Source organism: Zootoca vivipara, chromosome 6 (assembly GCF_965207765.1).
Source record: "Zootoca vivipara chromosome 6, rZooViv2.hap1.1, whole genome shotgun sequence".
NCBI lineage: Eukaryota > Metazoa > Chordata > Lepidosauria > Squamata > Lacertidae > Zootoca > Zootoca vivipara.
In genome coordinates, this window is record NC_142589.1 from 69,988,488 (window position 1) to 70,016,202 (window position 27,715).

Genomic DNA, 27,715 nt, shown 5'->3' on the forward strand with positions numbered 1-27,715 from the left:
TATCATGGTTTATTTGAGTGCCACAAAACCCCACCCTCGGTTTGGATGTGGTGCTAAGCCCAGGGTCATGGTTTTATTGCTCCCACATTAATAATAAACCATTTGCTGTTGTCGAGATTTATCTCCCACCCTTCCTCCTAAAAGCAGCACAGGGCATCAAACACACCCTAGGCACGCACGCACGCACACACCACATTTTAAAAACCACGACAGTTTTAAAAAAAAAGCCCTAAAAGCAGTGAAAAATATTATCTCATCCAGTGATCTCATGGCTGTCAAGGACATTGTCTTTCAGCCACCAACTGCCTGGGTCAAATTCCACTTGACTATAAAAAGGTGAGGTACACTGAGCCACTCTTTCTGCTGTAAGAAAGCTGAGCATAAATGTTTTGTAAAGTTGCCCTTCCCCATGGATTTCTTACAAACGGGTTCACCATCTGAATTGCAGTCGGTTAATTACACAGGTAAGGGACCCAGGTGGCGCTGTGGGCTAAACCACTGAGCCTAGGGCTTGCTGATCAGAAGGTCGGCGGTTCGAATCCCTGTGACGGGGTGAGCTCCCGTTGCTTGGTTTCAGCTCCTGCCAACCTAGCAGTTCGAAAGCACATCAAAATGCAAGTAGATAAATAGGAACCGCTATAGCGGGAAGGTAAACGGCATTTCCATGTGCTGCTCTGGTTTGCCAGAAGCGGCTTTGTCATGCTGGCCACATGACCTGGAAGCTATACGCCGGCTCCCTCGGCCAATAATGCGAGATGAGCGCGCAACCCCAGAGTCAGTCACGACTGGACCTAATGGTCAGGGGTCCCTTTACCTTTACCTTTAATTACACAGGTAAGCTTGTATAACATGTGTGAATTAAATAGTATTTCTGAAGGGTGAAAAAAGATTTCCTTTGTCTTTAAGATGCAAGTGTGTTGTGTGTTTAGACCTTTGAACCTCCCCCCTTAAATAAATTCAGACAAGATTCAAATTTTGGTTTGGATTTTGGCAGAATTTAGGCCACAACTTTATTGTTTACAGCAAGTGAGTGGTTGCATAGGCTCTGGTTTGACTAGCTCCCTGCACCATTGCAGGTAGTGCTGACTCAGGGCACCAGCATAGGTCAGCCAAGGGTGAACACCTGGATAGGCGGAAAGCCGGGGACATGTTATGTCCACCACCCAGATGTCCCCCTGGACTCAGGCATGGGCACAACCCCCTCGCCTGGTTGACCAAACCATAGAGTCCCTGGATTCATTTAATGGAATACCCTTCACATACGGATGGCGAGAGTGCTCCCCCATCCCTATCACCTGAACCAGAGCCTATCCGCAACCTTACAAGCTGTGACGATTTCCTACATGGCTGGCAAAACTCAAGTGGCACCAGCCAATCAGCCAAGTGGGGAAAATTCCTGCCGTGCCCCAGTCCCAACGACAGACAACACACGACAGCAAAGCAAGGTCAAGCGCACAAGCCCTAAAAATAGGTGCATGGTTGTTCCGATGCACTGACCAAAAGAGGAAGCTCTGGGTCATGTGCATGGGCATATATAGGTCCCTTGATTGGTTTGGCTAGCGTCCCATTGGTCTGATTAAACCCAGCATCAAGGGAACTTCCAATAGGGTCTTGTGGCTATCCAATCGTACCCACCCACAACACAGGGTTTGAGGGAGGACGCAATGGTATCAGACATCTTAGAACAACAAGTCCATCTGGTCTCAGATGAAAAACACACACACACTGTGTTGCACCAGGAACCATCTTGGAAGAGATATGAGAAGGAACTCTTCTAAGATGCCACCTACGGTTTACATTTTTTGTAACACACACACACACACACACACACACACACACACACACACACACAATTGGGAGCACCGGCTGAGTTGATCAATCTACGTGGCTGATTAAATACTGCTTTCCTTATTCGAATCTACAGAATGAAGAATCTGAGCTGAAAGTTCTTGGAATGTGAAATGTGTCTTTCGAATGTGAAATGTGCAAAAACATGTAAACTGTCATGGCTTGTCTCTCTCTGTTCCAGTTTGTGTAACCTGACAGTCATGAACATCTTTGCCTCTGTGTTTCTGTAACTGAGTCTGTGTTTCTGAAACTATATTTTATGAAGAACAATGATTTAATAAAGCTTTCATTATTTAAACAAAGAACTCTGCTAAAATAATTACCGCTGCGTGTCATGAACTAGTTATGAGTAGGCGAGCTCCAAAGTGAAATTACAGGAAGTGAGACAAAGACGTCTGCCTGTACTTTGCAGGAACAGGGCCTTTCAGATTTATTCATTTTATTTCAAAAGCATTCATCCCATAAAGCATGTAGCCGTGGGACTGCTGGGCCGGGAGGCAGTAAGTGGCGCCAGAGCCAATCACAGGCAGAGCTGTCTCCTGACTGGTTGTAAGCACTGGTAAGAAGGCAGGCGGCGGCGGGGGGGGGGGGCTGCCTGAGGTTTGGTGGGCCACTGCCCCATTTGCCCTCATGGACTAGTCTCCACTGAAAACACCTCCAGCACCTAATGTTGTTGGCACCTGTCTGTCTGAAGAGAATAAGGTGAAGTCAAACAGCTGTGTTAGCAGCACTGACGTCACCTCCCAGGGGTGCAAGCCTGGGCAGTGTGTAAGATGGTCCTGGGCTGTCCAGATGCCAAGACTCTTGGCCTCACTGATGTGGTCCAAAGGAAAGCAGAGCAATATATTTGGCACCTGCTTGGCTGCAGGAGTTGCGGAAGGACACCACCCGACACCTGCTGGGAGGAGGCGTACAAGGTGCCATCCAACCGTCTTGGGGACTGCACTCCAGATTTGTGAAGGGTTTACTCATTAGCCTTCCCTTCTCCCGAAGATATCCTGCAAGGCAGCCAAGGTTTAGTATCAGAGTTTTCCTTCTTCTAGATGGGCTACCTTACAGGTTGACCAGCACCATCTGCCCCTCACTTGCCTTTACAGCACGTGCGGATACCACGTGTTGGACCCACTAGTGGTCTCATAGTCTTCTGGAGGCTGTCTTCACATGCAGGGAATTCTTTAAGTCACTGAGGGTCTGGGACCCATCAGCTACCCTCACCTGGTTTAGCCGGCCAGTAGAAGCCAATCTCTGGGTGTGGCTGTTATCGCAAAGTGACAGCTTCTAGGAGCCACAGATGATAGCTGAGTGTAAGGCAGGGGCACCAGTTCCTGGGAGCTGAGCCCCTTTGTCTCCCCCTCAATATTTTTGGGAGATTCCAGGCTCCCTATGTCCAAAAAGCATGAAGGTGAAGTGCAGACTGAGAGAGGCACAGCTCCAGTGGCCGACTCCTTCTCCTCCACCTCCTGCCATGGAGGGGAGGGAGGGTTGAAGCAGCTTGCTGCTAGTGGCTGCTGCAGGAGGAGGTGGAGTCTGAGCCACCAGCCATTGAAGCCACCCGGCCTCCATGTTCGGCTGGATGTTCCCCTGGCTCCTCCAGACGCCATGAAGTCACATGTGTGGCATCACACGTGGCATCGCCCCCTTCCATTGCCCCCAGAAGCTGGCGCCTTTGGTGCAGGTTGGGAAAAAAGGTGGGTAAACTACTCCCGAAGGAGCATGGCATGTCCCCCACCAATGGTCCTGCCCCCTCCTCTAACACCGTATAAAACACCGTATATTTTTATCACTCCAAGAGGGTTCCAAAGCAGCATACATGCACATTATTTGCGTTTAAAACACAAGACTGGATGAATACAAGCGGTGGCATTTAATTCACGTTCAAGACACATCTTTCTATTTAGTGTTAAGGCAGGGATGATGCACTTCAGGACTCCTGCAAGCCTCACTATTTGACCCCCGCGGCCACACCTTCACTGCCCCTCTGCTGCAGAGCTTGGGCTAAAATTTGTGGGGTGAGAATACAGGTATTCGAAGCACCGGATGCAACTTAATATTTCCTATTTCCTATTTGCTTGTGTATCAGAAAGGAATCATCCGTGATGCCCGTCGCTTGCTATGTGAAGAGCATATGGATACTTTGATTACTTTCCCTTGGTAGAATAGGGTTCACTGCTTGTCATTGCTTAAATTCAATAGAAATCATGTGATCCGCATGCATGTGTATACCAGCCCTTTAGCACACCCTGTTATGGAATGAATCAAAAAGCCCAACATCCAACTAGGCCTTCTTTGATTAGTGCAGTGGTGGGGAGGTCTTTCAGGAGGCGGCAAATCCTTAGTTATGTGGATGCTGATTTTTTACATTTGTATACATAATTGCCAGTATTATGATATACACAACAACGAAGACGCATCCCACCCCAAGGGCTGTGTTGGCCAAAAGGCGTGCCATCCTGGAGTTTCGCTTGGCAGCTATGACATCTCCATTAAGGTTGGCTTCTCGGGTCTGTGGAGAAAGAGAGAGAGAGAATTGACCGCAGATATAAAGGAGAAGTAGAGCTGTGTGTCATCGGCATATTGCTGACAACGTGCTACAGAACTCCAGATAACCCTACTCAGGGGTTTCATGTTGATGTTAAACAGCAGAGGGGATAAAATCATACCCCGAGGAATCCCACATTTCTGAGAAAGCTCATGACTGTGTTTGGGTGAAGGAGGAATAACAGGAAGCAGGAAAGATAAACAAAAGAAAAAGTGACATTGCTAGAAGAGGTCATAAAGTGAGGAACAGAGGCGACACTGTGTGGTGGGGAAAATAACTACAGGGGAATTTGTGTTTTTAATTCAGCCTTTAAAGGTAAAGGGACCCCTGACCATTAGGTCCAGTCACGAATGACTTTGGGATTGCGGCGCTTATCTCGCTTTACTGGCCGAGGGAGCTGGCGTACAGCTTCTGGGTCATGTGGCCAGCATGACTAAGCCACTTCTGGCAAACCAGAGCAGCGCACGGAAACGCCATTTACCTTCCCGTTGGAGTGGTACCTATTTATCTACTTGCACTTTGACGTGCTTTCGAACTGCTAGGTTGGCAGGAGCTGGAACCAAGCAACGGGAGCTCACCCCGTCACAGGGATTCGAACCGCCGACCTTCTGATCAGCAAGCCCTAGGCTCAGTGGTTTAGCCCACAGCGCCACCTGGGTCCCTTACCTGTGTAATTAACCGACTGCAATTCAGATGGTGAACCCGTTTGTAAGAAATCCATGGGGAAGGGCAACTTTACAAAACATTTATGCTCAGCTTTCTTACAGCAGAAAGAGTGGCTCAGTGTACCTCACCTTTTTATAGTCAAGTGGAATTTGACCCAGGCAGTTGGTGGCTGAAAGACAATGTCCTTGACAGCTATGAGATCACTGGATGAGATAATATTTTTCACTGCTTTTAGGGCACCACCTGCATCCCTTAATTCAGCCTTTAATATATCCTATATTCAGAGTATGCAGGAAGATGAAAAGAAATGTAAAAAACCACAGAAACAGGGGAAAGGGAATCAAAGTTTGAAATGTTAAAATTATGATGGAATAATTGTTGTAATAAATATAAATGAAAAGTATAAATAAAAAATTAAAAGATAAATAAATAAAAGATTCAGAGTTTGTCTTCTCCAATGGCCAGAGGCTGCGGCAATGTCATCTTTGGACTTGGAAGACCCAATGAAAGCAGAGACTCCTTCACTCCACCGTAGCAAGTGACTAACACAGAGGCCTGGGCCCCTTTAAGCAAAGCAACAACTCACACTGCTGGTAGAGGCAGCTGTGCTGATACTATATAGGGCTGAGGCTGCCTTTATTTCTTGCTGAAATGTAGGAGATTTGGAGTTGCATAGCTTGGCTTTAGCCCCTCCAGCCACCTGGAACCCTCCAGCGTTCAGACTTCAGTCAGTCCCCTTTCTGAACCTCACTCTGTCTGAGTTTTGCCTTGACTGAGCAAGAGCAACATCTTGGCGATCTCCTTATCTTGTTTACAGTACTTTGAAACCACCACCCACTTTGTGCTCTGCAGTTTCTCCTGTAGCACGACACTGTGATTTAAATGATCGTGGTGTTGTAGGAATTCTAAGGTATCAACTATAAAATAAATGTTGATAATTGACATTGCATAAGTATATAAACCACAATAGTACAGGAGAGCAATCCAAAAGTCAGCTTGGGTCTCCTAAAGACTCTAAATATTTCCTCTGTCTCCTTAATGCCTCTTGCCTAAGTCCACATAGGCAGGTGGCAATCAGGAAGATCCTGAAGGGATCGTTCTCTTATACAGTGGTACTTCGGTTTATGAACACAATTGGTTCTGGAAGTCTGTTCATAAACTGAAGCGTTCATAAACTGAAGCGAACTTTCCCATTGAAAATAATGGAAAGTGAATTAATCCATTCCAGATGGGTCTGCGGCGTTTGTAAACCGAAAATTCATAAACTGAGGTGTTCATAAACCGAAGTCCCACTGTATCTATTGAACCTCCTTTTTATTAATTGTCACTGTTTACGCAGATGAGGGATGTCTGACAGGCATCCTGATTGTCCTATCCAGGGGTCGGCAAGGTTTACCTTGCCTGGGCCAGTTCACTCCAGTGGAAATCCCTCGCCCATGCCCACAATTTCCGGCATCTACGCAGCTGTGATTTCCAGCACTGCAAAAGTGAGTCCCTGTGCCATGCTGCGCCAATTTAGTGTACCATGCAGGGACTCGCCAAGTGGGCAGCTCGGTTCGGGGGCCGGTTAAATGATCCATGTGGGCCACTTGTGGCCCATGGGGCTTAGGTTGCCGACCCCTGGTCTTATCAAATGCATTTTCTGCAAACTGTGTCTGGATCTATGTAAATCTTGCCAAATCCTCAGGAATATGACACCTTGGCCTACCTGAGCCACAGTTACCCCACATTATGTGTTATGTAATTTCTGACTGTTTGTAGAGGGGATGTCCTTCTCCTCCAAGCCAAAATGATAACCCTTAAAAGAGATGTTTCTTCTTGGTTCTGGGTCTCTCTTCCCTCCCTGCTAGGAGGGGAGGGAACTCTGTTGCAACAGAAAAATAAAGAACTGCCTTGCTTTCACTGCATCCTGCCTCCATCCATTTATCTCTGACCGTTCATAGACTTAGGGGACTTGGTCCCTTAGGGAGTTGGGCAGCAAAAGTCAACCACCCCTATTTTTATCCATCAATTGGGGTGAAGAAAGAGTCCCCAAAGCCTGAATCCTGCTCCTCTGCTCCCTGAATTTCAGCCACACTACAAGTCACCTTCTACAGACTGTTGCTAAAAGGAAATCAGAAAAGGTCATGGGGCCTCTTGGACCCCCTGTTATTATAGCACTACATCTCCCCCAGCCCAAAGAAAAAGAGGGAGGGGCTCACCTGCATAGAGTAAATTAAGGCAGCAATTCCCAGGGGGAGGCAGCAGCAAAGCATGGTACAGATAGAGTACGCCAGGTAATCGGGTTCATTGGCAGGTGGACCACGAATGAGGATGGTGGTCTGCGGAAGTTGAAGGATCGGAACCTGGTGGGATCCTGCACCAGCTGCACCATAATGTTGGTACTGGGATGGCACAGGGTTAGAGGGCCATCCCATGCGGTGGGGTTCTGGTCCAATAAGAGGTTTTGTTGGCTCAGGGTCTTCATGGGAGTCTTTGTCAGAGTAAGGAGGTGGATTCTGAGTGATGGGGGAATCGTCTTTCAGCCTCTCGTAGTTGCTCATGTTGAACGGCTGCTCTCCTTTTCCTTTCCTGTGCTTCCCGAACCTTGGCAGTCTGTGATTAGCTGCTGGGTGCTCTGCTCTTCCTCTCCCCAGCTGCACCTCCAGCTCTTCTCCCCACCTCCTGCTGCCTCCCTCCCTCCCTCCCTTTCTCTTTCTGTGAACTTTGGTCTTATTTTGCCTGGGCGCTGGCTTTACATTGCCGGCTGCTCTGCTCAGGTGGCTGCTAGTCCGTGCTCTGTCTCTGGAATAGAACAGCAGCTCCACTGCGCCTTCCAAACCAGAAGTATGAGTGGCTGAGAACAAGGAAATTGGCAATGACCCCGCCCCTAAAACTGCATACACCCCAATCATAAAATATGTACAATTGTACCTTGGTTTTCGAACAGCTTAGTTCCCGAAAATTTTGGCTCCCAAACATCGCAAACCTGGAGGTGACTGTTCTGGTTTGTGAACTCTTTTTGGAAGTCAAACGTTCTACGAGGCTTCTGCGGTTCTGACTGGCTGCAGGAGCTTCCTGCAGCCAATCAGAAGCCATGATTTGGTTTTGGAAGTCGAACCGATTTCCGGAACGGAAGCAGCATACAATTGCAGTATTTGCCTTTGAAACACAAGACTGCAAGAATAGAATAGATGGCGTTTACTAATTAATGTTCAAAGCACATTTTTTTCTTTAGCTTTAGGGCAGGGATGGGGCGCTGCTTCAGGACTGGGTGCCCAATGTCCTGCTCCAGGCCTCACTGTTTGGCCCCAGGCCACACCTTCCCTGTCTGTGTTCTGCAGGGCTTGGGCTGGAATTTGTGGGATGAGAAGACGGTTATGATAAGCATGTACTCCTGTTGGTGAAACGTTGGGAGAATTTAGGCACCAGACCCAGCAGTGCTGAGCAGCATCTGGTGCTTCCCTTCTTTTGCTTTCCATTCTGCTCAATTCACCATGCCATAGTTGTGGTGCCCGGTGCAGCAGAAGCGGTCACACTGTCCTAAATCCAACTTTGTTGGGCATGGATCGTTATATTTTATTGTTGCCAATTCTAGGGCAACTAACATGGCCATTGTCCATGGGACTCTGCGTGGTATCCAACTGAATTCTACTCAGGGTAGCCCCACTGAAAAGAATGGACCTAAGTCAGTCATATCCATTAATTTCAATGAGTATACTCTGAGTAGGGGAAGCACTGGATACAACCTAATCATTCCTACTTGGAATGTTTGTGTATCTGAAAGGAATCACTCCTGATGTCTGTCGCTTGCTAAGTGTAGAGCATTTGTCCATGGCAAGTCTGCGTTTGTAATGCAAAATAAAAAAAACTCCTGCCAGTAGCACCTTAAGAGACTAGTTGGTCTCTAAGGTGCTACTGGGAGGATTTTTTTTATTTTGTTTTGACTACGTCAGACCAACCTACCTGTAACTTTGTAATGCAAGTTGTTTATATGTTGCAAGTTTGTATAAGTCTTCAATCCAATCGTAGAAGGGAGTCGCATTTTTATTTTTCCAATTCATCAGTATCAGTCTTTTTACTGTGGTAAGGGCATGGAGAGTCCACTCGTATTGTCTTTTTGTAAGGTTGCATGTGCTGGCTATATAATTCAAGAGGATATTTTGCTCTGTAAATGTAAGGTTGTTCTGTACAGTTCTGTTGATAGTTTCAATTACCTTCTGCCAAAAAATCTTTCAATATAAGACAATGAAAAAACGTATGTTTTAGAGAAGCATTATCCTATTCATCTCCAACAGTTAGATACATTAGATAGTCTTTTTTTAAACAAACGTAATGGGGTCCAGTATATTCTAAATATTATTTTTTGTTGTATGAGCCTCAATCTAAGGTCCAGAGACAGCCTTGTTACAGCAGTTAAAACAGTTTCCCACTGTGGGTCGAAATGGGGATCTCTAAATCTTTATTCCAATCCACCCTCAGTACCTTTATATCAAATTGGTTTGCTAATAACAAAGATTCATATATTTTGATGGCTGTTTTTTTTTGTTGCATAAGATTGAATCAATGATATCTGGAATCCATTCTTACAAATACTGTAATAGGTTAAGATCTGGTGAAGTACAATAACAACCTTGTAAAGTATACAGCATTGCCCCCCCCCCAGCTGTGTTTTCCCTTCTACACAGGTTCTGTTTCTCTTTTTCTTTCTCTCTCTTTTATTTATGTCTCACAATGTTTAGTACACATATAATTATGTACTTTTTGAACTTTCAATAAAGATGTCAAAAAAAGAAGATGTGTAGAACATTTGAATATTTTTATTCCTTTGCTTTGGTAGAATAGGGTTCCTGTTTCACAACTGTGCCTTGCTTAACCATTAGGTAAATGTAAAGGGACCCCTGACCATTAGGTCCAGTCACGGACAACTCTGGGGTTGCGGCGCTCATCTCGCATTACTGGCCGAGGGAGCCGGTGTACAGCTTCCGGGTCATGTGGCCAGCATGACTAAGCCGCTTCTGGCGAACCAGAGCAGTGCACAGAAACGCTGTTTACCTTCCTGCCGGAGCGGTACCTTTTTATCTACTTGCACTTTGACGTGCTTTCAAACTGCTAGGTTGGCAGGAGCAGGGACCGAGCAATGGGAGCTCACCCCGTTGCAGGGATTCGAACCGCCGACCTTCTGATCAGCAAGCCCCTAGGCTCTGTGGTTCAGACCACAGTGCCAGCCGCGTCTCTGTTTAACCATTACCCCTATGTAATAAACAGTTCTAGTCACTCACTTCCACACATTCACATACCAAAGGTATATTTTGGCTTTATATTATGTCTGTATTTTCCCATCTCTGATCTATAATTGTAAATGGAGCATGCATATTGCCGCCAGATCCTGTTTCATAACATTTTATTTTTCAGAATCTCTTATAAAACCAATCCTTGTTTTTAAAAAATTATAATGTGTATAGAAATATATGGCAGAGTATAGGATATTACAATTTCCCCCCTAGGTAGAACTTCCAAGAGCACTTGATGTCAGCTTAGGGACAATGCTTTGAACACACATCCCATTATTGGTCATCAAGTAAAATAAACAGAAATCATGTGATAAGCCTGTACGTGTGATTCAGTCCTTTAGCACTTCCTGCTATGGAATGATTCATAAAGCACAGCATCCAACCAGGCCTTCTTCTTGGTAGTGCAACCGTGGGGAGGTCTTTCGCAATGTGGAGGCTGTGCAGTGAATCCTCAGTCAAGTGGGTGCTGGTTTTTCAGTTGCCAATACAAAGTTGCAATTATGATGATATACATAACGACACAGAAGCACCCCACTCCGAGGGCTGTGTGGTTCAAGATGCGAGCCATCCTGGAGTTTCGCTTGGCAGATATCACATCTCCATTAAAGTTCCCTTCTTGGGTCTGTGGAGAAAGAGAGAGGGAACTGACGGCAGATGTAAAGGAGATGTAGACCTGTGCATCATCAGCGTATTGCTGACAATGTATAGTGGTACCTTGGTTGTCGAATGGCTTGGCTCCCAAACAAATCGGCTCCCAAACACCGCAAACCCGGAAGGAAGTGTTCCGGTTTGCGAATATTTTTTGGAAGCCAAACTTCCGACGTGGCTTCTGCGGCTTCCTACCGTGTTTCTCATATTATAAGTCATGTCTTATATTAATTTTTTCTTCAAAAAAACACGACATGGCTTATTTTTGAGGGATGTCTTATTTTTTAATAAAGTGCACGCGGGCGCTGTTTGCCGGGCTTGTCAAGCCCAGCAAACAGCGCCCGCCGATCTTCGGTGACAGGCGGGGGTGGGCGGAGAGCGGAGAACGATCTCCGCTTCCCCCCCACCCCCGCCTGTCACACAGCACAGGTCGGCGGGCGCTGTTTGCCGGGCTTGTCAAGCCCAGCTAGGAGCGCTCGCCGATCTTCGGTGACAGGCGGGGATGGGGGGAGAGCGGAGAACGATCTCCGCTTCTCCCCCACCCCCGCCTGTCACACAGCACAGGTCGGAGGGCGCTGTTTGCCGGGCTTGTCAAGCCCAGCAAACAGCGCCCGCCGATCTTTGGTGACAGGCGGGGGTGGGGGGAGAGCGGAGAACGATCTCCGCTTCCCCCCCACCCCCGCCTGTCACACAGGACAGGTCCGAAGATCGGCGGGCGCTGTTTGCCGGGCTTGTCAAGCCCAGCAAGGAGCGCCCGCCGATCTTCGGTGACAGGCGGGGGTGGGGGGAGAGCGGAGAACGATCTCCGCTTCCCCCCCACCCCCGCCTGTCACACAGCACAGGGCCGAAGATCGGCGGGCGCTGTTTGCCGGGCTTGTCAAGCCCAGCAAACAGCGCCCGCCGATCTTCGGTGACAGGCGGGGGTGGGGGGAGAGCGGAGAACGATCTCCGCTTCCCCCCCCACCCCCGCCTGTCACACAGGACAGGTCCGAAGATCGGCGGGCGCTGTTTGCCGGGCTTGTCAAGCCCAGCAAGGAGCGCCCGCCGATCTTCGGCTCTGTCCCCCGATGCGCGACGGCTCGGGGAAGCAGGCAGGGAGCTCCTGCTGGGTCCCGCGCCTTCGCCTCTCGCTCGGTCGGGGCTACACGACATGGCTTATTTTCGGGGTATGTCTTATTTTTCACCAACCCTTAGAAATCCTGTCATGGCTTATTTTTTGGGGATGCCTTAAAATATGAGAAACACGGTATTGAGTGCAGGAAGCCGCACCTTGGTTTTTGAACAGTTCTGGGAGTCCAGTGGACTTCCGGAATGGATTAAGTTCGACAACCAAGGTACCACTGTACTCCAAAACTCCAGATAACCCCACTCAGTGGTTTTATGCCACTGTTAAACAGCAGAGGGGATAAAATCAAACCCTGAGGAACCCCACACTGAAGGGTCCAGGGGGTCGAAGAGCACTCCCTAAGCATCACCCTCTAGAAATGACCATCCAAGTAGGACCTGGACCACCACAAAACAGTGCCACCCACCCCTAACTCAGAAAGCTGCCCAGAAGCTTAGACAACGCCTAGTTTGTGAAAACAAATGTCCCAAAGAATCCATGCAACTTTGAAGTAGTCATCAGAAACTCTTTCCTGTTTTGCTGCAACAGGCTAACCCATCTACCTCTCTGGATGTTGGCTGCCTGAGAGTCATCCTGTGCCTGCCAGGGAACAGGAGTCAAGTCCTCTTTAGGTGGTGAGGCTCATTTTATTTCCTGCTGAAGCGTAGGAGATTCAGAGTTGCAGATCTTAGCTTGAGCCCCTCCAGCCAGCTGGAACCCTCCTGCACACAGACATGACTCAGTCCCGTCTTTGAACCTCACCCTGCCCGAGTTTTGCCTCGACTGAGCAAAAGCAGCACCTTAGCGATCCCCTTATACTGTTCTCTTTGAAACAACCACCCACTTTGTGCTCTGCCATTTCTCCCTGTCCCTGTAGACAACACAGTGGCTTGAATTATTGGGGTGGGGAAATGGCCCCCAAACCTTGAAATCCAGAAGCCTTAGGCTCACCTGCCCCCCTGAATATCGGCTACACCACAAGCCACCCTGTAGCCTTCTACAGGCCTCTGCTAAAAGGCCATGGGGCCTCTTGGACCCTCTGTTATTATAGCACTACATCTCCCCCAGCCCAAAGAAAAAGAGGGAGGGGCTCACTTACCTTGATAGAGTAAACCAAGGCAGCAATGCCTAGGGGGAGGCAGCAGCAAAGCATGGTACAGATAGAGTAGGCCAAGTAATCAGGCTCATTGGCAGGTGGACCACGAATGATGATGGTGGCCTGCGGAGGTTGAAGGATCGAAACTTGGTGGGATCCTGTACCAGCTGCAACATAATGTTGGTACTGGGATGGCACAGGGTTAGAGGGCCAGCCCATGCAATGGGGTTCTGATCCAGAAAGAGATTTAGTTGGCTTAGGGTCTTTAGTTGGTTGTGAGTCTTTGTCAGAGTAAGGAGGTGGATCCTGAGTGATGGGGTCCTCTTTCAGCTTCTCGTAGTTGCTCATGGTGAACGGCCTGCTCTCCTTTTCCTTTTTGGTGTTCCCTGAACGCAGCCTCTAAAGTCTTTCACTCTGTTCCTCCTCAGCTGTCTGTGATTAGCTGCTGGCGCTCTACGCTTCCTCCCCTTGGCCACTCCTCCAGCCCCCCTCCTCTTTCTACAAAAAATCAGTCTTTTTTTTGCCTGGGAGCTAGCTTTACATTGCCGGCTGCTCTCTCAAGTGACCCCTAGTCAGGGCTCTAGCTGTGGGAGAATATAACAGCAGCTCCACCGGGTCTTCCATCCCAGAAGTACGAGAGGCTAGGAACGAGGAAATTGGTAACCCAAAGCAGTCAGATTAAAACTGAGTGTGGCCTTCACTTTCCCCATATTTTCTGTGTGGCTGAATAGGCACGCATGCACACACACAGAGCACACCCCGCACCATTTCAAAGGTGCAAATGGGCACATGCTTCCATATTTTATGTTATTGCAAAGTCAGAAATTGAGGCAAAAATTGGTTGCTGGAACCAGGCCTGGTGCTGGAAATTGCTTTAGTAGTCCTGGCAGAATTGCCAAAAACCTTCCTTTCGTTTTGGAGACTGGCTGGTCACTCCCAAGGAGTAGTTTTTCGAATGGCTAGGAAATCTCTCTCTGCCCACCAATCCTGTCTCCAAGTACTCCTGACTGGGAACGGGTTGTAGCCCAGGTTTCAGCAAACAAAGGACAGATTGCCTTTTGAGAAACAGATAAAGGTTGCTTCCAGCTGACTCGCTTATTGGCCACCCATCCTGATTTGTTTGCACAAAGTTTATGGGGGAAATTAAGATGACAGCAGCTGTTTATTAAGTAATCACTCATCCCGCTTGTTAGGAGATCAGAAGACGTTGCATGGTGAAAACGTTATCCCATACTTGACAGAGTGCCAACTCAGATCTCATTTTCCACTATAGACATTCTTAGATCCATATGGTACAAAACCCAAAGCAAGGATCCCAACTCAGGGAAGCTGTCTGCAGCGCCCTAAAGCCGGTGCTGGAGCTGGGACTGTTGGAGGGAATGTAGCCATGATGGCTGCTCCTGTAGCCCATACTGTCTTAGGGCTCACTCGCACCTAACTTTTTCCTAGCTCTTTTCAAATCTTCACATTGGAGTGCGCCCCCCCCAAACTTTAGCGCTCGGTCAACTCGGATTTTCCATGCTTTGCGGTTTGGTTTTCCAGAGTGTGGATAAGCCTTTAGTAAGTACGGATTTAGGGCAGTGCGACACGAACTGGGCGCTGAGCCAGGGGGGAGCCTTTTCAAATCCAGGTAAGGGAGGCCTTGGGAAGGAGACCGGACGGCTTTAGGACCATGCCAGAAGCTTACGCCTTCTTCCCAAAGTTTGGAAATGGGAGGTGGCGGAGTCCAATGTTATCCGAGTCCGCCACGTCGTCTTTGCAGAGCCGGAGCCTGAACAGACGACACCCGCTGCTGCGCTCCCAGTTCCTGCCGGCGCCACGGCGGGGTGTGTGAGCGAGAGAGAGAGGGGGGAAGCCGTGGATGCGGGACTTGTGCTCCCCCCCCCCCCCCGTGGCTTGCTGTCGCTGGAGCCCAGGAAGAGAAGCTGGGCAAGGATGGGGAGAAACAAGAGTGGGCATGTAGGGTTGCGAAGGAGAACTAGGGACATCCCTAGGTTAGTTGCATAAATGACTACCCCGCTGGCCTTTACCGCTTGGCGCAAAAGCGCAGCAGGAGCGGGCAAGGGGGACGGAGGGAGAAAGTGGGGAAAGGCGCAGAAACGTCCACTCTTTCCTAGCCATTTCTACCACCCCACACTTGGGAGCGGTGGGGACGGGAGGAGAGGGAGGATGAGCAGCCAACTGGAGGAGAGGCTCACAGAAACTGGAGACAGATCGGTTTGCAACGCATGTGGAAATGGGTGCGCTGCGCATCTATACATTCGCATAAGAAGAGCACATAAGCACGTGCACAGCAATGCACTCACTCACCACCTCGCTCCCGAGACAGCCCCAGGGAGATCGGCGTGTTGCACGATCTTAATTCAGATCACAGCAGTGCACGTGTCAAGCGGCTCACTCATCCCTCCGACACATCCCTCCTCACTTTTTGCAACATTCTGAAAGCTGATCTCTCTTTTCCCCGCCCCCACCCCCATTTCATCCAGAGGGAAGGTAAAACCACCCATAGGATTGCTTTCGATGGGCTAGGAAATACATGAAAGTGAGAGACCTCTCCCTGCCCCCACACTCCCATTATTTCTGCTCTGACTGGAAAGGTTTTAGCACCTTGTGTTTTCAGTGTCCCTTAAATTCTTCTTCCCACACACCTTCTCCAGAGTGACCCTGGAAGCCAATCCTAACTCACCTATTTCCATTCTGATTGGTTATAATCAACATAAATGGTGGAAAAGAGCTCTTTTCAGTGCTCAAAAAACAAACCCCCTCCATGCTGTTCGGGAGGTTCTGGGACACTGGAGACGGAGACTCTGCTGGGACCCTTGACCACTGCTGCTTTTCTAGATGACCTGTTTATTGCACCATTCACCCTCATATATTTGCACAACAATTGCAGGGAGACGTTGATGTCATCAGCTGCTAATGGAACATTTATATGGTGCATGCTTTTATTTGAATGGCGAAAGGTTAGATGAAGTTGCAGTGCATTGCCTCATTTCTTCCTGTATTGCAAAAAGTCTGATTATTGGGAGAAGTGGGTTCATTGCAGAAGAGCACCAAAACTGCTGCTATGTGATTGATGGAACCCCCTCCTGGAATAAGGACAGTCCAGAAGGACAGTCGTTGCAGTTTGTGGGGTTTCTTCCTCTCCCATAGCACTAGAACTCATGGATCTCCAATAAAGTTGAAAGTTGGATCATTTAGGAGAGATAACAGAATGTACTTCTTCATGCAGTGCCTAGTCAAACTATGGAACTTGGTCCCCCAGGAGGCAGGAATGGCCACAGACTTAGACGGCTTTAAAGAAGAGGACTAGACAATTTCATGGAGGAGAGGGCTATCAAAAGCTGCTAGGCATGATGGCTTTGTTCTACCTTCACAGCTGAAGTCAGTGAATCTGCCATGAAGGTGTCATGATTAGGCATGTCAGGGAATTCTGATGAAAACAGAAACGAGAACTGAGATGGCCAATGTTGGCTCATTCGCCCCCATATCTGCAATGGAAGCCACTCCAGCAGGAAAAGTCAGTGTTCACTGTTGCTGCTGCTTTCGATCTACAAATTACATCCCCTCTCCCCACCCACCCCCATTTGCATTGTGTTTCCTTTGCATCAAAATGAATGGGGTGGAATGATGCAATGACAATGTAACGTAAGTAATTCATGTAATTTCACCACAGTGGACAGTAAGACGAATAACTAGGGTTGCCATACGTCTGGGAAAACACAGACACGTCCTCTTTTGGAGGGCCAACATGCCCATCAGGGTGGATTTTTACATTTTAAAGGAAATGTTCGGGATTTTTGTTTTGTTTTTTTGGCAGTGGCTTGGGCTTGGGCGGCTTGGGCTGCCAGTCTGAGCCTGGGAAAGAAGCACATGGGTGCTCTGCATGCCATGGCCGCTGCCAGTCTGAGCTGGGGAAAGAGGTGCACCCACCTACCTTTTTCCCTGGCTCAGGCTGTCCTCTTTTTTGCTCTTCAAGATATAACAACCCTAGAATAACACAGTTTGGGGCAGAAGGTGAACTGCAGCAGAATGGAGAAAGAGCTGCATGTGACAGATAATGGCCATTTATCATTTATCCCACTTTCCTTTCTCTATGTGGAACCAATAGCAGTTTTGTGAAGACATTGCACAACACATAATCATGGTGATCTCAGTGTATATTTTATTTATTTTGCCTCAGATGGCTCTCTAAGCATCTCACAAATGCCTTCTTTGCATTAAAAACACATGGGATAAGTTCTCGCAGGATAAACAAGACCAAAGAAGTAGGACAATGAGGAATGGGGTGGGTGTCAAGGACAGGGCTTGGGTTGAAATTTGACCTCTGACAACAGTTGTGTTATATGCATGTCCCAATTATTATCTGTGAAATGTTGGGAGAATGGTCAGCAGTCAAGAGGAACAGGGCAAGACCAGAGGACTCTCGAAATAACTCTGGGTGGGAGAATGAGAAAGGGGAGAGATACTCCTGGAAGGAGTTTGAGATCTTTGGGTATCACAGAGTTGGCTCACACATGATGTTCATCGCTTGATATTGTAAATCTATCCCTAGTTGGAACAAGGGCATAGAAGCGACATGATGCACATGCGTCCGAGCCAGCTCAGAGCGTGCCGCTTTACAGAACGATTCAAAGAGCACGACGTCAATTTAGGAGGACTTCTCAGACTTGGGCATCTTGGGCAGGGAAGGTCTTTTAGCATATGAACATTGTGCATCCTCAGGGGCTGATGGTTGGCACTTCAATTATCTGGTGAGAAATATTCATCCAGAAGATGATGTATATAATCAGGCACCCAAGACCCACTCCGAGTGCCGTGTGAGCCAATATGAGTGCCAGCCTGGAGTTTCGTCGAGCGCTTATGTGGTTTCCATTATTGTTGGCGTTTTGGGTCTGGGGAGAAAGAGAAGAAACTGGATCGGGGAAGAGCACACTGACCCCTTACCTTTTCCCGAATGTGTGTGGCATAGGGTGAAATCAGACATCCATGTACAAAGTGGTAACTTGCCCCAGTCTGCAGGGGCATAACTGACCACTGTAACATCATGGCAAGAACCATCTCCTGAACCAAAGATATAAGGCAGAGGTTCAATTCTCCTTGCTGTTTGACAGGAGGTTCCAGATGATCATCTAGTCCAGTCGTAACATGCGGTAAAGGTAAAGGTAAAGGGACCCTGACCATTAGGTCCAGTTGCGGACGACTCTGGGGTTGCGGTGCTCATCTCGCTTTACTGACTGAGGGAGCCAGTCTACAGCTTCCGGGTCATGTGGCCAGCATGACTAAGCCGCTTCTGGCGAACCAGAGCAGCACACAGAAATGCCGTTTACCCTCCCGCCGCAGTGGTACCTATTTATCTACTTGCACTTTGACGTACTTTCAAATTGCTAGGTTGGCAGGAGCAGGGACCGAGCAACAGGAGCTCACCCCGTTGCGGGGATTCGAACCGCCGACCTTCTGATTGGCAAGCCCTAGGCTCTGTGGTTTAACCCACAGCGCCACGCACTTGAGGGGGAAGCCCCCACCCAGTTTTTCTCTGAGTAGCCTAGATTGTCTCAGAGGAAAACTGGGCCGGGGCTTCCCCCTTGAGGGTTCATACAGGGCAAAATACCTGGCTAGCTCCCCTGTAGCTAAGGCCCTGTTTTAGCTCTATCTAGGGGACTCTTAACAACTCTCAGCACCAGGGTCCCTGTCCCCCCCCCAGGTGGGCGCCATTGCCATCATAAGAGAACAAGGGAGGCATTCGTGGTGAGTTCCGGCACCTCTTTTTCTTGAAAAACAGCACTGCTTAGCACCCTTAAGAAGTTACAGTCCCCAGGATTCTTTGGGGGAGGGGGAAACCACAACTGTTTAAAGTGGTATGATACTGTTTTAAGTGTATAATGCAGATAGGGCCTTAGATGTCAGCACAGGCCAATGACCCAGCCCTTTAAGGTCTCCCTCTCCTGTCTCAAACACTCACTCAGCTCCCACTCACCTGTATCGAGTACGCAAGGGCAGCAACACCCAAGGGGAGGCAACAGCAGAGCATGGTGAAGATGGAATACGCCAGGTAGTCTGGTTCACGGCTGGCCTGCATGGAACTGATGACGATGGTTTGCGTAGTTTGTGCTGTGCTGGCTGGACCATAGTAAGGGGTGTACTGGTGTGGCACAGCGGGAGTTTCTCTGCTGCCCGTGGTGGGTGCCATCCAAGGAGAAGGACCAGGCTCCTCATTCTTTTCAGAGTAGGGTGGTGGATTGTCCATGTCCAGAGCATATTCGTTCATCCTCTCATATTTGATGCCACTCATGGTGCAGGTCTGCCTCTCCTCCTTTCTCCCCTGGCTTGCTGTTCTGCCAGTGAAGTCTCTCTTCCTTTTCTCTCGATATCCCTGCTTCTTGGGTTGTGTGGATGAGCTGTTGTGTGACCTGCAGACCCCGTCTCTCCTCAGTCGGTTGCACCTCCAGCCCTTTCCCCTCCTTTCCCCTCCTCCTGTAGTGGTACCAGACCCACCGATCTGAATATTCTTTCAGAAGAGTCCTTGCTCTATAACCTAGGCTGATCTGCTTGGCTCTCTGCTTTAGGGTAGCTGTGTGCAATGCTCTGCCCTTGGACGAAAGAACTGTGCACCGTGGTCCTCCCTCCCACCCTGCAAAATGTGTGGGTGTTTGGAACGAGGAATTAGATAATGAATAACCCCAGCTGATTGATACCGAATGTAAGAATGCCAGCGAGCATTTGATATCCCCTTATCCTTCCCTAGGAATAGAAGATAAATTAATTTTTCTTTGCATTTTTATGCAGAACTACCTAAACTGTACTTTTTAAAATTCTATTTATTTAATCATTTCTTCAACACAAACAACAACTGCAAAAAACACATACAACAAAAACCACAACAACACACTTTGACATTTCAGATTTAAGCATGCTGATATATACCTCTGACCCTTTAACAATATTTTCCCACCTCTCTCTCCTTCCCCCACTTCCCACCGCTATCTGCCTTATCACTTAAATATTTGTTCCAGATTTCTTCATATTTATCCATTCTTATTTTGCGTTGACATGCAATTCATTCGTATGTAGCTAATCTGTCCATATTATCAATCCATGTGCTCAATGGAATCTTTTTGCGGCTCTTCCAACTCACCAAAACAAGTTTTTTTGCTTCTAATATAGCACAGTACATCCATTTTTTTTTTTTTGACCCCTTGAAATCTCCCACGTTTCCGGAATATAATTTAGAATTAAATTCAGTTCCCTTAGATAACAATTTCTTTTTATTACTCTTTCTATAAATATTCTCACCTCGCACCAGAATGATCAACATATATACGGTACTAAGTTCACAGCATTTTCACTCCCACACCTCCAGCAGTTATCTACACTTGTTATTTTCTTCTTGTATAATTTTGCTGGAGTCCAGTGGACTCTGAATATTATTTTCTGTTGAATAAGTCTTAGTCTTAGATCCATAGAGACTATTTCTGTTGATTTTATACTTGACTCCCATATATCATTTGTTATCTGTACCCCTAACTCTTCACTCCATTTTTGTCTATCATATTCTAAATCATATTTCTTCCTGTTGAGTAAGGTTTTATATAATGCAAGTGTAGGGTTTTTTGTTTTTATTGCAGAGATTAAATCTTGTAGCAGCATGGGTGTTTCTGATGCTGCTATAGCGTCAGGGCCAAACTGCCTTTCCAACGTATGTTTGACTTTGCCATTTGTGTTTCACTAGCTAATCCATATTTTACTTGCAAAGTCTTATATTCTATAAATTTGTTATTTTCATCAATTAACTGATTCAATGTCAAAATACCCTTTTTCATCCAATTTTGCCAAATTATTACTTGATTTCCAATTTTTAATTTTGGGTTGGCCCTACCTAAACTGTACTTCCCAAACCAATATACACTTCTCCAGATTTTGCAAAGCAGTTCTCCAACCAAACAATATCCATACATTAGGGTGAGAGGTGCCTAAAGACGCATTGTTTCAGTGAAAATAATATACAAAACTGTATTATACAATGGGGGAAAATTGCTTGCAGAAATATGTGCATTAATCAAAATGTGTTCATTGAGAAAAATTAACACTGAAATGAATATATATGAGGTTTTGAAAAAAAGAAACTACAAATTGCTGCAGAAATATGGAGAACTGAACTTAAGTTTGGAGAAATGAGAAACTTGGGTCACAGTCACACTATACTGTACATATAAAGCACTATTATACCACTTTAAACAGTCATTGTTTTCTCCCAAAGGGGCCCCCCCCCCAGTTTGTTAAGGGCGTCGAGAGTTCTTTGGAGACTGATTCTCCCCTCCCAGAGCTACAATTCCCAGCAGGGGTGCCAACTTGAATAAAATAGGGGGGGGGCAGGTAAGTCCCACTCACATAATCAATCACATGTCGTGGCACCCACCCACCATTTGAATGGGAATTCCCTTCAACTTTGGGAGGGGGTGGCCCCCTCAAATTTTTTTTTGGGGGGGGCAAAGGGATTTTGGCCCTTAGGAGTTGGCTCCTACAATTCCCCCTGACAGGGTCGGCCTGGCCTGCTGCCTCCTCAGCAGTCCCTCCCCAATGTTGCCTCCCCACCAGCCTCTTGGCAAATAGGAGCTGCTGCTGGTATCCCCCCAGTCCCACCCCTTTGTTCCTTCACCCCTAACCCTTCTCAATGTTGATTTGATTCCTTCCCTTGTTCCTGGTGCAGATCTTCATCCCCCCCCCTCCTCCCGTTTTTGCAGTTTGCCTTAGGTTCCAAAATGTCTTGGGCCAGCTCTGTTTCCCCCGGGAAAGGGACTGATTGTTAAACCAGAGGTCAGAGATTTGGGGCTGCCGGTCCTATGATGTGGGACCTTCTTCCAGCAAAGATTCAGCAGGCATCCTCACTTTTGATTTCAGTTTTCCTTTGGATACTTTTGTTATTTTATGCTGACAGGTCTATGTGGCTGCTTGAAGCTTTTTCCTTTTTTTTCTGACTAGCCAGGCATTTTAATGATCGAATTGTATTGCTTTACGTTTTGTTGTCGTGAACCACCCAGAGATTGCAGTATATAAATAAAAGGATACCTGGAGAGCTTTCGAGAACTAATGCTGAGTTTTCCTCCTCCCTCCCCATTCCTTTTCCTTTTGTGCCTTTTAGATCGTAAGCCTGAGGGCTGAGATTGCTTTGTTTGGCTTTTATGAAATTTACCTGTGAGCTGCTCTGGGAGCTGTTTTTGGCTGAAGAACTGGGCAAAGCAATTATAAATCAATGTAAGCAGACAGACATAAATTAGCAGCAATGGCAACAAGGAACCTCCATGCTTAGGGGCACAATATCTTAGAAGACCAATTGCAGTGGGGGCAACAGTGAGCGATGGGATTTGTCTTTATATCCTGCTTGTGACCTTCTAGAAGAAGGGATGGGAAATCTCTGGTGGTCCTCCAGTTGGTTTTGGATTCCACCTCTTATCAGAGATGAGGAGAGTTGGGGTTCAACAACAAACCAAGGGACAAAAATTCCCCTTTCCTGTCCCAGAAGCTTCTGAGCAACACTTCTGGGAAGAAAGCCTTGTGCTGGACAGCTGTCTGATGCAATAGGTGTGATGCAACAGGAAACTTCTTATCATAGCTATAATGAAACTTGTTTTCCACAAATTCGGTGACATTATATTCAGGGTCATTAACCAGCAGTCTGTTCCTAGTTGCGTTCCCCCCCCTTATCTCCCTGCAGTCATGACTTTTGGATTGAACACGGAGGTCTCGGGCTACAGGATCAAGGGAAAAGTCCTGTGAAAAGCCCCCCCCCCCAAATACAACCTTTGGTGGCTGCTGTCCAATGGAACTGGTAGGGCAGAATGCAGGGAGACCCTCACTAGGTGGCAGTAGATGACTTATTCCAAATATGACCATTGATCCATCTAGCTCAGTCACTGATTGGCAGTGATTCTCTAAGGTGTCAGGCAGGGTTCTGTCCCAGCCTTACCTGAAGATGATGGGGGTTAAAACTGGGCTCTTCTGCATGTATGCAGATTAGGGTGGTGACTTTTTCACTTTTTTTCTCCAGAATTATTTCCTGTAGCACAAATGGATGAACTTTTGCCTATTAATGACTAAAATGAGGTATATTCCATTGAAATATTAAAAAAGGTTACACACAAACCGTTTTTAATTTTTTTGTATGCCGTTTTACCATTTCATAAAATTGTATTAACAATTCTATATATATATCGTATCAAATTTGGACACAACACCACATTGCACAATGGGGAGTGTTCTTAGCAACATAGGGTATACAAATGTCACACCTGCGCAAAGTAAAAGCCTCTTTTGGGGACCTCAAAACTCAGCCAGCAGACCCTGCCGGGCATGCTGGGAAAAGGAGAGGTAGCAAAACATTGTCCTCTAGCGGCGTCTATACTGTTACCGCAGCTAAAAAAAGCTTCCTTGTGTGTTTGATGGCCCTATATAATGTTGTATATATGTGTCTCTAAAGCTTGGGTTCAATTTTATATTAAACCACTGAGCCTAGGACTTGCTGATCAGAAGGTCGGCGGTTCGAATCCCTGTGATGGGGTGAGCTCCCGTTGCTTGGTCCCAGCTCCTGCCAACCTAGCAGTTCGAAAGCACGTCAAAATGCAAGTAGATAAATAGGAACCGCTACACCGGGAAGGTAAACGGCATTTCCGTGCGCTGCTCTGGTTCTTCAGAAGCGGCTTTGTCATGCTGGCCACATGACCTGGAAGCTGTACGCCGGCTCCCTCGGCCAATAATGCGAGATGAGCGCGCAACCCCAGAGTCGGTCACGACTGGACCTAATGGTCAGGGGTCCCTTTACCTTTACCTTTAAAGCTTGGGTTCAATTTTATATCTGCTTACAGTGACTTCAAAAATGGTCAAAAAACTGATAAATAATTTTTTTTAAATCATGTTGTGCGTGAGGTTTTTTAAAAAAATCAAATCTCTTTGAAAGTAGGATTTAATCTAATTGTTAATGAAAGCTCATCAAATTATGATACAGGGAAATGAGGTTGTAAAAAAGTCATCACCCTAATGCAGATGCTCTGCCACTGAGTTACGGTCTTTTCTCTGATCAGATCTCCCATGCTTTAAAAAAACCAAAAAGTTAATGCATAAAAAGAGTCTTGGCCAACAGTGCTGATGTCAAAGAGTAGGTAGAAATGTAAATAAAGATTGTTTGTGATACTGTGCGACTGTGTTTATATAACCCATCGAAATGGCTCCCTCCAGCATGTAGCATGCAGGATTTATTGCTTCTGAAGGCCTGTATTTACTTTAATATGATGGTTAAAGTAAGACATAAACAAGCTGCTTTACGGCTGGGCTGCTTTGCTATGCAACTGGAGATCAGGAGTGGTTTAAACATTCCCGAGATACTGCATTTTGAAGCCAGAGCTGGATTAAGAGTTTGAGAGCTTCTCAGCATTGAAGAGATTATAGTGCCCCCTGCAGATAGGTAATCCAAAATAAAACCTAAAACCTAAAATAAAAAAGCTTTTTTTGAAATGACACAAAACGTACATGTATGCTACAATTAAAATATCTTCTTTTTTCTCAGTTTTCTGATTTCCAAATTCTGGATAAGTTCATTGAAGTCACCTGACGAAACATGTCTGATTCCATACAGAGTACGGAAAACATGGTTGCTCTCTGAGGGTTCCCCCCCCCCCCCCAGGTGAGGAAAAGAGTGTTCTGATGAAAGTTATTAATCATCAACATCAGAAAATGATGACTACTTTTTCTGAAATAACAAATGTCAAATTCTTTTCCCCCCAAATGGGGTTGCCCTTATTTTGCTGCTGTCCTGAGCATGTGTTTAATCTGTTTATTGGGTAATCCAGCACCATTTGAAGCATACCTGAAATGATCCAAGCTCTTTTAGGATTCCTTAGGAAATAATCTGAAAGCTTTTGCTGATTCACTAGTAGAGATAGAAAATAAAACAGGAACCCTGGCCATGCGACCATTTTAAGGGAGCATATTTGCACGCCACATTATGTTCAGTTACCTCCACTGTTTCAGCTCTGTCTTAATGAAGCCAATTAGATTAATGAGATTGTTTTCCAGGGGCTATTTGAAATAATGCAGACTCCCATGTGCCTCCATATGCCGTTCATAGCTGCCAAGTTTTCCCTTTTCTCGCGAGGAAGCCTATTCAGCATAAGGGAAAATCCCTTTAAAAAAGGGATAACTTGGCAGCTATGATGCCGTTTAACCCCTTTGCACTATTTAGATTTCAGAGGCTTCTGAGCCAGGGAATTTTATGTGATTTACTTGGAACCAGGACCGTCTTACCCATAGACACTGGTGGTGCAGGGCGCCAGGGTGCCAAGTTCTTTTTGTGTGTGCAAATTAAATTCTTTATTTGTTTACTTTCAAACATTACAAATCATATAAACACAAACAAAAAATAAGGATGAAATAGAAATGGAGACAAAACAAGAGCAAAACATAAAAAGTAATTTTTACACGCACAAAAAGAAAAAATGAAAAAAAATGAAATAAAATCTCCTCTAATAACATCAAATCAAATCAAAATATACCTCTTTTCAATATCCCACCACCCTCACCTCCACCCACCCTAAGTGATTACAAACTTCCAGCCATTTTTGTCCTGCGCCTTTCATTTTCTGTCATGTGTCTGTATATCTGATTTCTTATTTTCTCAATTGAAAAAAAAACCCTTTTATTTCTGAGTCTTCATATGCCTTCTGCAAGAGAGGCGTTTCCACCATTGTAGCTAAATAATTTCTAAATTTTCCCCAATCTTTATCTCTTCTAACCTCATTTATCCCTTTAACTTCTGCCATTTCCGTCGCGGAATTATAATATATTAATATTTTAATTTGCCAGTCCTCTTTGCTCGGTATCTTTTTGCTCTTCCATTTTTTCCCAATTAATATCCTAGCTGCTGTCGCTGCATACATTACGATATTTCTATCTTTTGGCCGAATTTCATCATGGAGCATCCCAAGGAGAAATAATTCAGGGTTCTTTTTGAAGGAATACTTTAAGTATTTTTTTCATTTCTTTATAGACCATATACCAATAGGGTTTAATTTTGCTGCATTTCCACCAAATATGAATATAACTGCCAGTCTCATTTTGGCACCTACAACATTTCTCATCACATTTCTCATTTACACATTTTGGCTAACATATAGAACATATAGAATAAGAGAACAAGAAGAACATATGTTTAAAGAAGATTGGAAAATGTTTATGGGGGAAATTGTGTATATTTGAAAATGTGGGCAGCATTAAGAAAAATTCAACAGTGTAAATAAGTTTTGATGGATATAATAATGGAATACTCAATGATTTAGTTTACATAAAATATGCAGGGATTTATTTTATGTGAAATGAACCATGGAAAGAGAAGAAGGGAAGTCATTGATACTTTAAGGATGTAAAAATGAATCTTCTAAAATGTAAAATAGAAAATTTAATAAAAATTATGGAGAAATAAATAAAAATAAACTGGTAAATGCTTGAGGTGTTCAGTGTAAGGCTCTGCCCCCTGGAGGAAACCCAGGCAGTGTCTCCTGAGTCACAGTAAGGGATAGCTTCTGTCCTGGCCAGTAGGAGTGCCAACTTGGCTCCACAACTGTGGGTGCCCAGGGCCGTGGGTGCTATGCAGCGTGCATAGCCCTGTCACCAAAATTTGTAGGTACCCAGCCCCTTCATGGGGAATTTTGTGGGTGCTCGAGCACCCAGGCCCCCAATGGAGTTGGCACGAATGCTGGCCAGGAATGGGCAAATTGTCAATTTTGGTTCTCCAGGTTCTGTATTTTTCCAGTCGTAAATTCAGTTCTCCACATTTCTGCAACGATTTGATTTGATTTTTTTTTAAAAAAAAATCATCATGAAAATTCACCCATACTTTAGTTAGTGTGAATTTCTCCCAAGAAACATAGTTCCGTATTCTGTTTGGATTAATACACGTATTTCTGCAAGCAAATTCCCACAATATAATGCATCTTGGTGGTCATATAGAGCTGCCCCCCTCACCCCCCAAGACCTCAGCCCCAAGGTCCTTTCCCTGCAGCACGATTGCTGCCGAAATGACGGCTTCAAGCTGAGCAGCTGGAATTTATTCAGCCTGTTATCGAGGAAGGCAAATCTCCCCTTGCTGGGAGCTGGCTGCTGCCAAAGAACAGCTTTCATCAAGATCCTCCACCAAGGCTGAACTTACAACCTTGCTGGCAGCAGAAGGAGGACAGCACTGAGATATATGAAAAGGAAAGGAAAGTATGGGTCAATTTGCAGAATTAGGAATTCATTGGAGTGAATGAACATGTCTTGCATGTATGCCACTACTGCGGCCCGTGTTTCATTAGCCCCAAAACGAGTGAGGTCCCAACCAAAGAAGAGTGGCAACTTCAGTTGACAGAATATGCGCAGCCTGCAGGCTTAACATATAGAACAAGAGAACAAGAAGAACATATGTTTAGAGAAGATTGAAAAACCTTTATTGAATATATGGGAAATAACTGTGTATAGCTGAAAATGCTGGCAGCACTAAGATAAATTCAACTGCG

General features: G+C 46.2%; 3 protein-coding genes across 3 annotated transcripts; all 3 read right to left on the bottom strand.

Annotated features, from left to right (window-relative positions):
• Window positions 1–3,693: 3,693 nt before the first annotated feature.
• Window positions 3,694–8,250, bottom strand: LOC118087919 (uncharacterized). The gene is made up of 2 exons (XM_035120992.3): window positions 7,255–8,250; window positions 3,694–4,351 (listed from the first exon to the last, which is right to left on the bottom strand). Exons 1-2 carry the CDS (start codon window positions 7,945–7,947, stop codon window positions 4,181–4,183), a joined length of 864 nt encoding a protein of 287 aa, XP_034976883.2. The 5' UTR covers window positions 7,948–8,250; the 3' UTR covers window positions 3,694–4,180.
• A 1,582-nt stretch (window positions 8,251–9,832) lies between these two features.
• On the bottom strand, window positions 9,833–13,595 carry LOC118087637 (interferon-induced transmembrane protein 1-like). Its single transcript, XM_035120475.3, has 2 exons — window positions 13,179–13,595; window positions 9,833–10,948 (listed from the first exon to the last, which is right to left on the bottom strand). Exons 1-2 carry the CDS (start codon window positions 13,521–13,523, stop codon window positions 10,778–10,780), a joined length of 516 nt encoding a protein of 171 aa, XP_034976366.1. The 5' UTR covers window positions 13,524–13,595; the 3' UTR covers window positions 9,833–10,777.
• A 3,725-nt stretch (window positions 13,596–17,320) lies between these two features.
• LOC118087638 (trafficking regulator of GLUT4 1-like) lies at window positions 17,321–19,797 on the bottom strand. Its single transcript, XM_035120476.3, has 2 exons — window positions 19,153–19,797; window positions 17,321–18,070 (listed from the first exon to the last, which is right to left on the bottom strand). Exons 1-2 carry the CDS (start codon window positions 19,465–19,467, stop codon window positions 17,897–17,899), a joined length of 489 nt encoding a protein of 162 aa, XP_034976367.2. The 5' UTR covers window positions 19,468–19,797; the 3' UTR covers window positions 17,321–17,896.
• Between the last annotated feature and the right edge of the window lie 7,918 nt (window positions 19,798–27,715).